This window comes from Pseudophryne corroboree, chromosome 4 (genome assembly GCF_028390025.1).
Source record: "Pseudophryne corroboree isolate aPseCor3 chromosome 4, aPseCor3.hap2, whole genome shotgun sequence".
Lineage (NCBI taxonomy): Eukaryota > Metazoa > Chordata > Amphibia > Anura > Myobatrachidae > Pseudophryne > Pseudophryne corroboree.
Genome location: NC_086447.1, coordinates 226,707,251 through 226,721,138, shown reverse-complemented (window position 1 = coordinate 226,721,138; position 13,888 = coordinate 226,707,251). Strand labels below are relative to the sequence as shown.

Genomic DNA, 13,888 nt, shown 5'->3' with positions numbered 1-13,888 from the left:
CACCAAGCAACATATTTTCGCCATATGCGGTGATAATGTCTTACGGTCACATCTTTCCTAGCTTTAATCAGCGTAGGAATGACTTCCTCCGGAATGCCCTTTTCTTTTAGGATCCGGTGTTCAACCGCCATGCCGTCAAACGCAGCCGCGGTAAGTCTTGAAACAGACAGGGCCCCTGCTGCAGCAGGTCCTGTCTGAGCAGCAGAGGCCATGGGTCCTCTGAGATCATTTCTTGAAGTTCTGGGTACCAAGCTCTTCTTGGCCAATCCGGAACCACAAGTATAGTTCTTACTCCTCTCCTTCTTATTATTCTCAGTACCTTGGGTATGAGAGGCAGAGGAGGGAACACATAAACCGACTGGTACACCCACGGTGTCACTAGAGCGTCCACAGCTATCGCCTGAGGGTCCTTTGACCTGGCGCAATATCTTTTTAGCTTTTTGTTGAGGCGGGCCGCCATCATGTCCACCTGTGGCCTTTCCCAACGGTGTACAATCATTTGGAAGACTTCTGGATGAAGTCCCCACTCTCCCGGGTGGAGGTCGTGCCTGCTGAGGAAGTCTGCTTCCCAGTTGTCCACTCCCGGAATGAACACTGCTGACAGTGCTAACACATGATTTTCCGCCCATCGGAGAATCCTTGTGGCTTCTGCCATCGCCATCCTGCTTCTTGTGCCGCCCTGACGGTTTACATGGGCGACCGCCGTGATGTTGTCTGACTGGATCAGCACCGGCTGGTGTTGAAGCAGGGGTCTTGCCTGACTTAGGGCATTGTAAATGGCCCTTAGTTCCAGAATATTTATGTGTAGGGAAGTCTCCTGACTCCTCCATAGTCCTTGGAAGTTTCTTCCCTGTGTGACTGCCCCCCAACCTCGAAGGCTGGCATCCGTGGTCACCAGGACCCAGTCCTGTATGCCGAATTTGCAGCCCTCTAGAAGATGAGCACTCTGCAGCCACCACAACAGCGACACCCTGGTCCTTGGAGACAGGGTTATCAGCCGATGCATCTGAAGATGCGATCCGGACCACTTGTCCAACAGATCCCACTGAAAGATCCTTGCATGGAACCTTCCGAATGGAATTTCTTCGTAAAAAGCTACCATCTTTCCCAGGACTCGCGTGCAGTGGTGCACTGACACCTGTTTTGGTTTTAGGAGGTCTCTGACTAGAGATGACAACTCCTTGGCCTTCTCCTCCGGGAGAAACACCTTTTTCTGTTCTGTGTCCAGAACCATCCCCAGGAACAGTAGACGCGTTGTAGGAACCAGCTGCGACTTTGGAATATTCAGGATCCAGCCGTGCTGTTGTAGCACTTCCCGAGCCAGTGCTACTCCGATCAACAACTGTTCCCTGGACCTCGCCTTTATAAGGAGATCGTCCAAGTACGGGATAATTATAACTCCCTTTTTTCGAAGGAGTATCATCATTTCGGCCATTACCTTGGTAAATACCCTCGGTGCCGTGGACAGACCAAACGGCAACGTCTGGAATTGGTAATGACAGTCCTGTACCACAAATCTGAGGTACTCCTGGTGAGGAGGGTAAATGGGGACATGCAGGTAAGCATCCTTGATGTCCAGTGATACCATGTAATCCCCTTCGTCCAGGCTTGCAATAACCGCCCTGAGCGATTCCATTTTGAACTTGAACCTTCTTATATAAGTGTTCAAGGATTTCAAATTTAAAATGGGTCTCACCGAACCGTCCGGTTTCGGTACCACAAACATTGTGGAATAGTAACCCCGTCCCTGTTGAAGGAGGGGTACTTTGGTTATCACCTGCTGGGAGTACAGCTTGTGAATCGCCTCCAGCACCGCCTCCCTGTCTAGGGGAGTAGTTGGTAAGGCTGATTTGAGGAAACGGCGAGCGGGAGACGTCTCGAATTCCAGCTTGTACCCCTGAGATACCACTTGTAGAATCCAGGGATCCACCCGTGAGCGAACCCACTGGTCGCTGAAGTTCCGGAGACGGGCCCCCACCGCACCTGGCTCCACCTGTGGAGTCCCAGCGTCATGCGGTGGACTTAGAGGAAGCGGGAGAGGACTTTTGTTCCTGGGAACTTGCTGTTTGGTGCAGCTTCTTCCCCCTACCTCTGCCTCTGGGCAGAAAGGACGCGCCTTTAACCCGCTTGCCTTTCTGGGGCCGAAAGGACTGTACCTGATAATACGGTGCTTTCTTTGGCTGTGAGGGAACATGGGGTAAAAATGTCGACTTCCCAGCCGTCGCTGTGGAAACGAGGTCCGAGAGACCATCCCCAAACAATTCCTCACCCTTGTAAGGCAATACCTCCATGTGCCTTTTAGAATCCGCATCACCTGTCCACTGCCGAGTCCATAATACTCTCCTGGCAGAAATGGACATTGCATTTATTCTAGATGCCAGTTGGCAAATATCCCTCTGTGCATCTCTCATGTATAAGACTACGTCTTTAATATGCTCTACAGTTAGCAATATAGTGTCCCTGTCAAGGGTATCAATGTTATCAGACAGGGAATCTGACCACGCAGCTGCAGCACCACTGCACTTCCATGCTGAAGCAATAGCCAGTTTCAGTATAATACCTGAGTGTGTATATACAGACTTCAGGATAGCCTTCTGCTTTCTATCCGCAGGCTCCATATCCGGAGACGGTAGTGCCACCTTCTTTGACAAGCGTGTGAGCGCTTTATCCACCCTAGGGGATGTCTCCCAACGTATCCTATCCTCTGGCGGGAAAGGGTACGCCCTTAGTAACTTTTTGGAAATTACCAGTTTCTTATCGGGGGAAACCCACGCTTCCTCACACACTTCATTTAACTCTTCAGAAGGGGGAAAAACCACAGGTTGCTTTTTCTCCCCAAACATAATACCCTTTTTTGTGGTACCAGGGTTAATGTAAGAAATGTGCAACACATTTTTCATTGCCGTAATCATGTAACGGATGGCCCTATTGGAATGTACACTAGTCTCATCGTCGTCGACACTGGAGTCAGTGCCAGATTAAGGTCCACATGGGCCTGGAGCTGAAATTTATGAAGGGCCTATTGTGTGCCTCGCCAGGAGGTGTGACAAGCGCTGCGGCGGTGTGACCAGTGTGGTGTGGTTTACAAAGTGGGTGTGGCCTGTGCTGTGTGTGTCGCTATCCCCGTGGAGGTCATAGCTAGTGCCTACCTTCAACTACTTAAGTGAAGATATAACAACAAAAAGTTTGTGACCATATATACAGATCCATCCGTGACCGCCATATGATACAGACAGCATCACAGTGACCACCATATAATACAGAGACCATTGCAGTGACCGCCATATGACACAGAAAGCTTTACAGTCGCCATATGATACAGAGTATTGCAGTGAACATCATATAATACCAAGAGCATCGCAATGACTGCCACATAAAAAAGATAGAGTAACAGTGTCCACATTAGAGAGCATCCCAGTGACTAACATGTAAAACACAAAGCATTCAAATGACCTCCACACACTAAAGAACATTACAATAAATGCCATATTATATAGAGAGCGCCAACCACCACCATAAAATACAAAGGACACCACTCCCATGGGGTAAGACTGAGAGGAGATGACTTTGAGGAGACGAGTGTGAGGATAGGAACAGAGATCTGAGGCATAGGTAGTCTAGGAGATTGCGAGACTGGGTGTTGCTATAGATGTGAGCAGGTCTCTGGATGAAATGACACTGTGTAGAGGTGAGGGTCTCTGGATGAAAGGATAGAGTGTAGGGATGATGGTACCTGGATGTATGGACAGGGTGAGGGTACCTGGGTGTAGGAACAGGGTGTGGGTACTGGGATGCAGGGACATGGTGTAGGGGTGAGGGTACCTGGATGTAAGAACAAGGTGTGGGTACTGGGATGCAGGGACAATGGTGTAGGGGTGAGGGTACCTGGATGTAGGAATAGGGTGTGGGTACTGGGATGCAGGGACAGGGTGTAGGGGTGAGGGTACCTGGATGTAGGAACAAGGTGTGGGTACCTGGATGTAGGAACAGGGTGTGGGTACTGGGATGCAGGGTCAGGGTGTAGGGATGAGGGTACCTGGATGTAGGAACAGGGTGTGGGTACTGGGATGCAGGGACAGGGTGTAGGGGTGAGGGTACCTGGATGTAGGATCAAGGTGTGGGTACCTGGATGTAGGAACAGGGTGTGGGTACTGGGATGCAGGGTCAGGGTGTAGGGGTGAGGGTACCTGGATGCAGGAACAGGGAGTGAGTACTGGGATGCAGGGACAGGGTGTAGGGGTGAGGGTACCTGGATGCAGGAACAGGGAGTGAGTACTGGGATGCAGGGACAGGGTGTAGGGGTGAGGTTATTGGGATGCAGGGAGAGGATGTAAGGGTGAGGGTATCAGGATACAGCGACAGATTGCAGGGGTAATGGTACCTGGATGGAGGGACAAGGTGTAGCAGTTATGGTATCTGGATGCAGGAACAGGGTGTAGGGATGACTGATGCAGGGACAGGGTGTAGGGGTGACAGTACCTGGATGCAGGTACAGGGAGTAGAGGTGAGTCTATCAGGACGTAGGGACAGGGTGCAGGGGTGATGGTACCGGGATGCAGGGACATGATCTAGGGGTGACGGTAGCTGGAAGCAGGGACAAGGTAAAGGGGTGAAATAAATGGAGGGACAATACAAAGCTCCTATAGATCACCCTGATAAGTGCCATAGGCTGCCTGTGCACAGCTGCGTGTAGTGGTTTAACTCAGACCATCATGTTAGAGGGTCCCCGGACAAATGACTAGGGAAACTGAAGCACCTCTGATAATTGGGCTCTTACCCACTCTGCCAGCAGCAGGTGGTCTTTGCAAGAGCTCAGGAATTCCTTTCCTGGGAAGATATCTAAATTCTCAGATGGCAGATTGGGTTGCCCAGGGCTGCTCCAGGGTCGTCCACTGAGGTCAGTGTCAGACTGGGGCATCAAGGGCCCACAGAGGAATGCAATGGCAGGGGCCCACTGAAGGGACATAACCAGACTTAGGTAAGTGTGGCCATCAATAGGAGGGGTGTGGTCAACCCACATTATAATATAAATAATCTGTGCCCCTTTTATTAGATTAACATTAATCCATGCCCCTTTTACTAAAATATCATTAATCTGTTCCCCCTTAAAAAAAATATCAATAATCGGTGCCCCTTTTAATAGATTAGCAATAATACACGAGGCAGTATGTAATGCTGTCCGAGATTGCCGGACGTGCAGGTTGCCGGCCGAACTCGGACGTTTTTCTGAAGGGGCAATCACTAAGGCATGGTTTTGCCTTGTAAATGAATGCCCCTTTAAAAAAAACATTCAACTTTGGCCGGCAACCTGCACATCCGGCAAACTCGGACGACCTTACATCCCTCCCATAGTTTACACATAACGGGAAGAATACAATTGCAAGTGATATTCTCATTCCCGCAAATTAGTACTTTATGCCTTCTGCGACTTGTACAATTTTGTAAGCAGCTTTTTGGGTCTGCGTGCAAAATTGTTAAAATTCGGGATGGGAGTGTGCCATGAATGGTGCAAGATGTAGTGCCATTACTGCCGTCTCCACACCACTACAACAGGCAACTTGCACCGTTAGCCCGCAGTAGGACTGACCCCTAAGCTAGAGATAGTGTACATACATAGTATACGTATACATGGTGTACATAAACATAGTTAACATACCTAGATTAAGGGGGGAATTCAATTGCTGCTCCATTTGGGCACCCTGAGCCGTGGGAAGATACATTTCAGCTCGTAGCCGTCAGTGTGGCAAGCTGAAGTGTGTGAAAAGTGACCCGTTTCAGCGTGCAAACAGCACCTTTCACGTCACGACCAGTATTTTGGGTGGGTTTAGCAAGTTTATGTGGCTAAACCTGGCCTGTCTGGGCGAGATTAGTGAATTAAAAATAAAACTATTGAATTGCGCCCCGCGATCTCCCATCATTTTAGACGGGAGAATGGGTGTGCAAAACAATTTGAATCTCCTCCACAGTGTACATATACAGTATCCATATGTATAGTATATGTGCATATAAATGGTATGTGATGCAGTCACTGGGATCCCGGCAGCCGGTCACGCAGCCACAACCCCACAGTATACATGTACAGTATATATACAGCAGGGATTGGCAATGTCCAGCCCTCCAGATGCTGTGGAATTAAATATCTCAGCATGTCCTTTAACAGTTATAGTTTGCCCTAACAGCAAATCTGTGGCAATGCATGCTGGGATGTTTAGTTAAACTGTAGCTGGAGTGCTGAACATTGCCTACCCGATATACAGTGTACATATATATATACCTATATATTATGCATATGTATACATGGGATCAGTACGAGATCCCGGCATTTGGTATCCCGGCGGTCAGAAGACCGACGCTGGGAACCCAACAGCCGGGATCCCGACGGCGAGTGTGGCGACCTCTGGTTGCCACAGGGTTCTGCTCCCCTCCGGGTGGTGGCGTGGACCACCACCCAAGAGGGGTAACCAGCCGGCGGTCGGGAATCCTACCGACGGTATTTCAGCTGGTGTCGGGATTCCAGCGTCAGTACCTTGACCGCCGGGATCCAGACAGGCGGTCAATTGACTGCCTCCGGTATACATAGTAGTATATGGGGATACGTTCAGCATGCCGGTGGTCAGGATGCCGTCACTCCAAATCCTGGTGCCAGAATCCCGACATGCGGCCGGAACTCCATCATGACTTGAAATGCTGACGCCGGAATCAAGATCGTAAGTATGCTGGGGACTCTTAGGGTTAGGTCATGGAGGGAGGGGCTAGGTATAGGAGCCACCGGGGGGGGGGGGGGCTGCAGAGGGGCTGTGAGAAGGGGGGGTTAGGTTTACGCACCACTGGGGAGGGTTAGGATTAGGCTGCGGGGAGGGAGGGTTAGGGGGGTTGGTGGGGAAGGCAATTATAGTTACCGAACCCCTGTCGACATCTTCTCCATCGGGATGTCACTGTCAGTTTTATGACTGCCGGCATCCCAAACGCTGGTAAAATGTATCACACCCAGCATATGTTTGCAGTGTACATAAACATTATCTACAGTATACATAGAATGCATGTTTACATTTACATAGCATAAATACCAATACAAAATACATATACATAGTACAGTATGCATACACACATATAGTATACATACCTATAAATTGACTATATATAGTGTACATAGTGTGCCTGAAGATACAGTGTACATAGGATACCGGCACCGGGATCCTAACCGCCGGCATACTGACAGCTGGGCGAGCGCAAATGAGCACCTTGCGGGCTCGCTGCGCTCGCTACGCGCGTCACGCTATTTATTCTCCCTCCAGGGGGGTCGTGAATCCCCAAGAGGGAGAAAAGTTGTTGGTATGCCGGGTGTCGGGATTCCAGCGCCGGTATACTGTGCGCCAAGATCCCAACAGCCGGAAAACTGAAGACCTCCCTGTACATATATAGAGTATGTGTATATATATCTGCATGCACATGGAGCTGCTCTCATCTAGTGCGGCTCTATCATATAGGTGCACTCCTGGCAGGACTAGGCGATCCGGCCGCCTAGCCCCGCCGGGAGTGAACAGAGACGCTCCCATTCTTGTGAACGGGGTGCGTGCGCATCACGGACGCTCCTGGGCGCAGACGGAGCCACGATTAGCGTGGCTCCATCTGTATGTTAAATATACTGTAGTTAAGCATGAAAGTGTGTCGGCACTCAATTCCACAGCTCTCCAATATTGCCTGGGTGCCCTCCCACGTGTTGCTCAATGAATACAAAACATATAAACAGGCTGATTTGTTTATATATATATATATATTTACACATATAGCACACAGACACATGGTATACACGTACATAGAATATACACACAGTATATACATATTATATATAGCTATACATACTGTAGAAAAGGCAGCCAGGAGGGAGGGGGTTACATAAGGGGGCTGCTACATCCAGGGGATAAGGCTATAAGGAACATGTAGGCTCTGGGGAGAAGAGGGGGAGGGGCCTCGCTTATTACAGTGATTACTCTGTACAGTGCTATACACATACAGTACATAGTATGTGACACACTGACACTACACTTACCATTTGTGCCGTGTTAGTGTTGAGCTTCAGCCCTCAATTTCATGCAGAGTCAGACTAGCAAGCCTCCTGTCTGGGAAGGGTGTGGGGTTGTCTGTGCTCCGATTGGCTGAGTGACTGAGTGATGTGTCACTCTGCCAATCGGAGCACAGCAGACACTGCTGGGGAGTTCCTGCACCGAGCAGGAATCTCCTCAGCGTTACATTAGCAGGCCAGTCCACTGTACGCAGCACAGCAGCAGCTGCTGAAGTAGTGACTGCTGTATACAGCTTCACCCTGACAGTCATCAGCCGACCCTGCCTGGGCCACGCCCCCCGATGATAGTGGGCGGGGTTACAGAGCAGGGAACTGGGAGCTCACTGGTGATTTATCCAACTGTGCGCAGTCCGAGTCTGAGGTTAGCAGACGATCGTGGGGGCGGGGATTCGGACGGGGTGGGAGGGGGTCAGGATAATGTCAGGTGTATTCGGGGGAGAAACGGCAGTTACAGATAGGCCTTTGGGTTGGGGTCGTGTGGGCCTATTTACAATGGGGGGCCTGGAGCTGCAGCTCCATCCGCCCCATTGTTAATCCGGCCCTGACTGGAGTCAGTATCCGTGTCGACATCTGTGTCTGCCATCTGAGGTAGCGGGCGTTTTTGAGCCCCTGATGGCTTTTGAGACGCCTGGGCAGGCACGGACTGAGAAGCCGGCTGTCCCACATCTGCTATGTCATCAAATCTCTTATGTAAGGAGTTGACACTGTCACGTAATTCCTTCCACATTTCCATCCACTCAGGTGTCGACCCCGCAGGGGGTGACATCACATTTATCGGCACCTGCTCTGCCTCTACATAAGCCTCCTCATCAAACATGTCGACACAGCCGTACCGACACACCGCACACACACAGGGAATGCTCTGACTGAGGACAGGACCCCACAAAGTCCTTTGGGGAGACAGAGAGAGAGTATGCCAGCACACACCACAGCGCTATAAATCACAGGGATGTACACTATAATGAGTGATTTTACCCTATAGCAGCTATATATATAGTATTTGCGCCTAAATTTAGTGCCCCCCCTCTCTTTTTTACCCTATTGAGCCTGGAAACTGCAGGGGAGAGCCTGGGGAGCGTCCTTCCAGCGGAGCTGTGAGAGGAAATGGCGCCAGTGTGCTGAGGGAGATAGCCCCGCCCCCTTCACGGCGGACTTCTCCCGCTTTTTTTATGGATATATGGCAGGGGATTTTACAAATATATAGTCTTAATGACTATATTATGTGTATTTTTTGCCAATGTAAGGTAATCTTATTGCAGCCCAGGGTGCCCCCCCCCCCCCCCCAGCACCCTGCACCCATCAGTGACCGGAGTGTGAGGTGTGCATGGAGAGCAATGGCGCACAGCTGCAGTGCTGTGCGCTACCTTAATGAAGACCGGAGTCTTCAGCCGCCGATTTCCTGGACGTTCTTCTTGCTTCTGGCTCTGCAAGGGGGACGGCGGCGCGGCTCCGGGACCGGACGACCGAGGCTGGGCCTGTGTTCGATCCCTCTGGAGCTAATGGTGTCCAGTAGCCTAGAAGCCCAAGCTGGCTGCAAGCAGGTAGGTTCGCTTCTCTCCCCTAAGTCTGTTGCCAGCAGATCTCACTGAAAATAAAAAACCTAAATATACTTTCTTTTCTAGAAGCTCAGGAGAGCCCCTAGTGTGCATCCAGCTCGAGCCGGGCACAGATTCTAACTGAGGTCTGGAGGAGGGGCATAGAGGGAGGAGCCAGTGCACACCAGGTAGTCCTAATTCTTTCTTAGAGTGCCCAGTCTCCTTCAGAGCCCGCTATTCCCCATGGTCCTTACGGAGTTCCCAGCATCCACTAGGACGTCAGAGAAATTATATTATGCACATCTGCAAAACGGATCTCTTTGTCAAAAACTGGGGACACAGTGGGGCGGTGCGGTCAGATGTGATCTGACCATGCCAATAAAGTGTTAGGGGGATATCTAGTTATCCCCGTTAAAACATCGGGTCCGAAAAACGTCCGTTTTCGGACGTTTATTGGACTTTTTTCCGATGCTTCACCATTTTTTTTTTTACATACTATCCTGTTAAATCACGTGTAAAAAAAAAACCCTTTCTCCTGAAAAAACACAGGTTCAGTGAAACCTGTGTGTTTTCGGGTGAAACAGCCCCGTTTTCGGACGAAAACGGGGCTGTTTCCGGGGATTCTGCTTCGCCTGCCGGAGGCAGGTGAAACAAAATCCCCAATAAGCCGGTGTGTGCCGCGACTTATCGGGGCTAATTAGATATCCCCCGGGGGGACAATTAGCCCATGTAAAAAAACGGGGCTAATTGGATATCCCCCTTAGACTTAAACATGTAATTTTCAAAGCTTGACAGGATACAAACTGGGAATCCCCCCCCCCCCCCCCAAGAATAAAAGAACCTTACCTTAGTTTGGTCAACTGTGGAGTAATAAGCCCATGTCACACAATCTCCTTCATGCCTATTAGGTCCAGAGCGATTGGGAATTTTCCATATGTATGTCACTATATGTCCTGTAAGCAATGTAAATAGTTTAAGGGTTATATAAACAAACACTTTATACAAATAAAGCACATGATACAGTAAATTATAGGATTTACAAATAAATGCATTACATATAGTAATATCCAAAAGGAAAGACTAGACCTCTATATTTAATATAAAGAATGTCTTACCAGGTTCAGCTGGTTTGATTTCATTATCTGCTAGCATTATACCATGGGCATACATTGAGTATGGTCTGCTTGCCTTGTTCTTAAATATTATATGAATTTCATCACCCGTATTTGCTTTTATGAGTGGACCTGTCAAGTATAAGAGAATTTTCTTTGTAACAAGAGAAAAGTAGAAGCTTGCGCTGATCTTTGATTACATGATTTAATAGGCGTTCCAGTAAAAGGAAAGTATTTTATAGATGTACCAATCTAGAAATACTGTCTTGACTTTATATGTTATATGTCAGGCTTGTGGTATGATTTCCCTGGTGGTGGAGTAGTGACTTACCTGCTCCCAAAGGCTGCAGCGGCTCAAAAGATGTCTTCAAGGTCTTGGCGGTGATGTGATTGTCAGTTCATCTGACAAAATGCCATTCTGGTGAGTTCAATGGCCTAACCATAATCCCTACCCCTAACTTTTACCTTCCCCCTAGTGCTTAACCTAACCTCCTCCTAGTGCCTAACCCTTACCTCCACCTAGTGCCTAATCCTAACCTCCACCTAGAGCCTATCCCTGACCTCTATCTAGTGCCTAACCCTTACCTCCACCTAATGCCTAATCCTATCCTCCACATAAAGCCTAACCCTAACCTCTACCTAGTGCCTAACCCTAACCGCCACCTAGCAGAGGCAGAACTCTGGGAGGCAACGGAGTCATTTGCCGCCGGGCTCCTGCTCTGAAGGGGGGCACCTCTCCTCCCATTCTGTGACACCATTGAATAATTGTTAATTGATAGCTGCCGCTGTCTTTTCAGTGGCCGGCTTCCTCACTGATCCCTTCACCCTACAAATCACACCCTCTTTATTATACTGAATATACACATATTACAAGTGTCATAGCCAGGATTAGAAACCACAACCTAATACACTGACAACAGAAACCTTATTGATGAAGATATTTGCTCCTGTATAGGAAATATGAGAATTTTAACTATATGAAGATACTTCTCTGACAATTACACATAACTTCATATAGTTAGAATTCTCATGCTTCCTCTACAGGAGCAAATAACGCCATCAGTAAAGTGTTCTAATCCTGGGTATGACTGCTAAGAAATGTGTGATTAAAAATAAAAGACAATTAAATGTATACAGTATATACATTTTTTTCAGAACACCACACACACGCGCACGCACACTCACTCCCCCCCCCCCCCCCCCTTAATATAGGAAATAGGGGGGCACCAATATTTTTTTGCCTCCGGGCAACTGGGACAAACTTACGCCACTGCCACCTAGTGCTTAACCCTAACCTCTACCTAGTGCCTAACCCTAACCACACCTAGGCCCTCATTCCGAGTTGTTCGCTCGCTAGCTGCTTTTAGCAGCATTGCACACGCTAAGCCGCCGCCTACTGGGAGTGAATCTTAGCATAACAGAATTGCGAACGAAAGATTAGCAGAATTGCGAATAGAAATTTCTTTGCAGTTTCTGAGTAGCTCGAGACTTACTCTGCCACTGCGATCAGTTCAGTCAGTTTCGTTCCTGGTTTGACGTCACAAACACACCCAGCGTTCGCCCAGACACTCCCCCATTTCTTCAGACACTCCCGCGTTTTTCCCAGAAACGGCTGCGTTTTTTCGCACACCCCCTTAAAACGGCCAGTTTCCGCCCAGAAACACCCACTTCCTGTCAATCACACTCCGATTACCAGAACGAAGAAATTTCTCCGTTAAGCCGTGAGTAAAATACCAAACTTTTTAGCAAATTTACTTGGCGCAGGCGCACTGTGAACGTTGCGCATGCGCAGTTTGCGACTAATCGCACCGATGCGAGGAAAAATAACGAGCGAACTCTGAATGAGGGCCCTAGTGCTTAACCCTGACCTCTACCTAGTGCCTAACCCTAACCTCTACCTAGTGCCTAATCCTAACCTCTACCTAGTGCCTAATTTTAACCTCCACCGAGTGCCTAATCCTAACCTCCACCTAGTGCCTAATCCTAACCTCCACCTAGAGCCTAACCCAAACCTCTACCTAGTGCCTAACCCTAACCGCCACCAAGTGCCTAACCCTAACCTCTACCTAGTGCCTAACCCTCCTGTCCAGCAGCCTAGTCCTAATGCCTACATTCTACCAATGTAGGTTTTTCTCATGTCGGAATGTTCTGTCTCAACACTTTAACAGTATCAACATCGCTGTTACTGTCAGACTAATGACTGCATCCCAGAACTCTGGACTCCCAGTGGGTTTTGCCTCAGTCTTTGTAAAACTGATCCTCAGTGTTTTACTTGTATCATTTATGTAAATCATACTAGCAAATCACTGTCCCAATAGTAAAGTTTGGGGGTGACACATGTCCATACATGCGCACTGAATTTTCAATTTGACCTTCAGTCTTGTCATCACCTGGTCCCCCTCATCTGTAGCCCCCAAACCAACCATTGTTGTCAGGAGAGCTCTATACATAGACAGTGTGTCCCAAGAACAGATAAGGCATCACATACTTGGATATGAAAAGCAATTCATTAAAATATCTTGCTGATTAATTACCTAGAATACCCAAATGCTCTTGGTTTGCTGTTCTTTCCTTCCGTGCGGTAAAGGTGTTGTCTGTATATTCCCTGTATACAGCTTTTTTGTATTTTGAACCAATAGATGTTCGGCTCTTGTTTAAAAATATATCTGCAGGGCTTTAGGGGGAAAAAAATAATAATAATTATAGTAACAGTACAATCGCCACAAACGACCAACAGTGCTGTAGATAACTGTTGGTATCAATTGGGTTTAACATAAAATGGGGTGATCTGATGTGTGCCAGTTGTGCTAATTTGTCCCTGTGTGATCCAGCCTTTCATCCTGAGCACTGTATCACTGGACATTCAGCACTTCAGTATTGATATTACAAAGTTATGTAGGACAGAGCTACTGTTCCTACTGTACCTTGCATCTGTGTGATATGCAGAGCAATATACAGTAGGTGGGGAATGGGATACTTGCAGAGGTGGAACTACCGCCAGTGCAACCAGTGCGTTGCACTGAGGCCTGCCTCTGTCCAGGGGCCCAAAGCATGTAATGAGTCAAACTGACTCATTACATGCCGCTGTGTGCTGCGGGCAACCGCTGCCCGCAGCACACAGCCGCCCGGAGAGAGAGGAGAGGAGTGCAGCGGACACG

The 13,888-nt window shown here is 48.7% G+C and overlaps 1 protein-coding gene across 2 annotated transcripts in view; it reads right to left on the bottom strand.

Moving 5' to 3' along the window:
- Nucleotides 1-13,888, bottom strand: part of LOC134909253 (ceruloplasmin-like) — a 219,061-nt gene that overhangs the window by 48,745 nt on the left and 156,428 nt on the right. The window contains exons 13-15 of one of the 2 annotated variants that reach the window (XM_063915951.1): nucleotides 13,265-13,404; nucleotides 10,734-10,862; nucleotides 10,465-10,571 (exon numbers count right to left, since the gene is read on the bottom strand). In XM_063915951.1, coding sequence (XP_063772021.1) covers nucleotides 10,465-10,571; nucleotides 10,734-10,862; nucleotides 13,265-13,404 — 376 coding nt within the window. The remainder of the gene's footprint in view (nucleotides 1-10,464; nucleotides 10,572-10,733; nucleotides 10,863-13,264; nucleotides 13,405-13,888) is intronic. The other variant, XM_063915952.1, reaches the window with a different exon arrangement.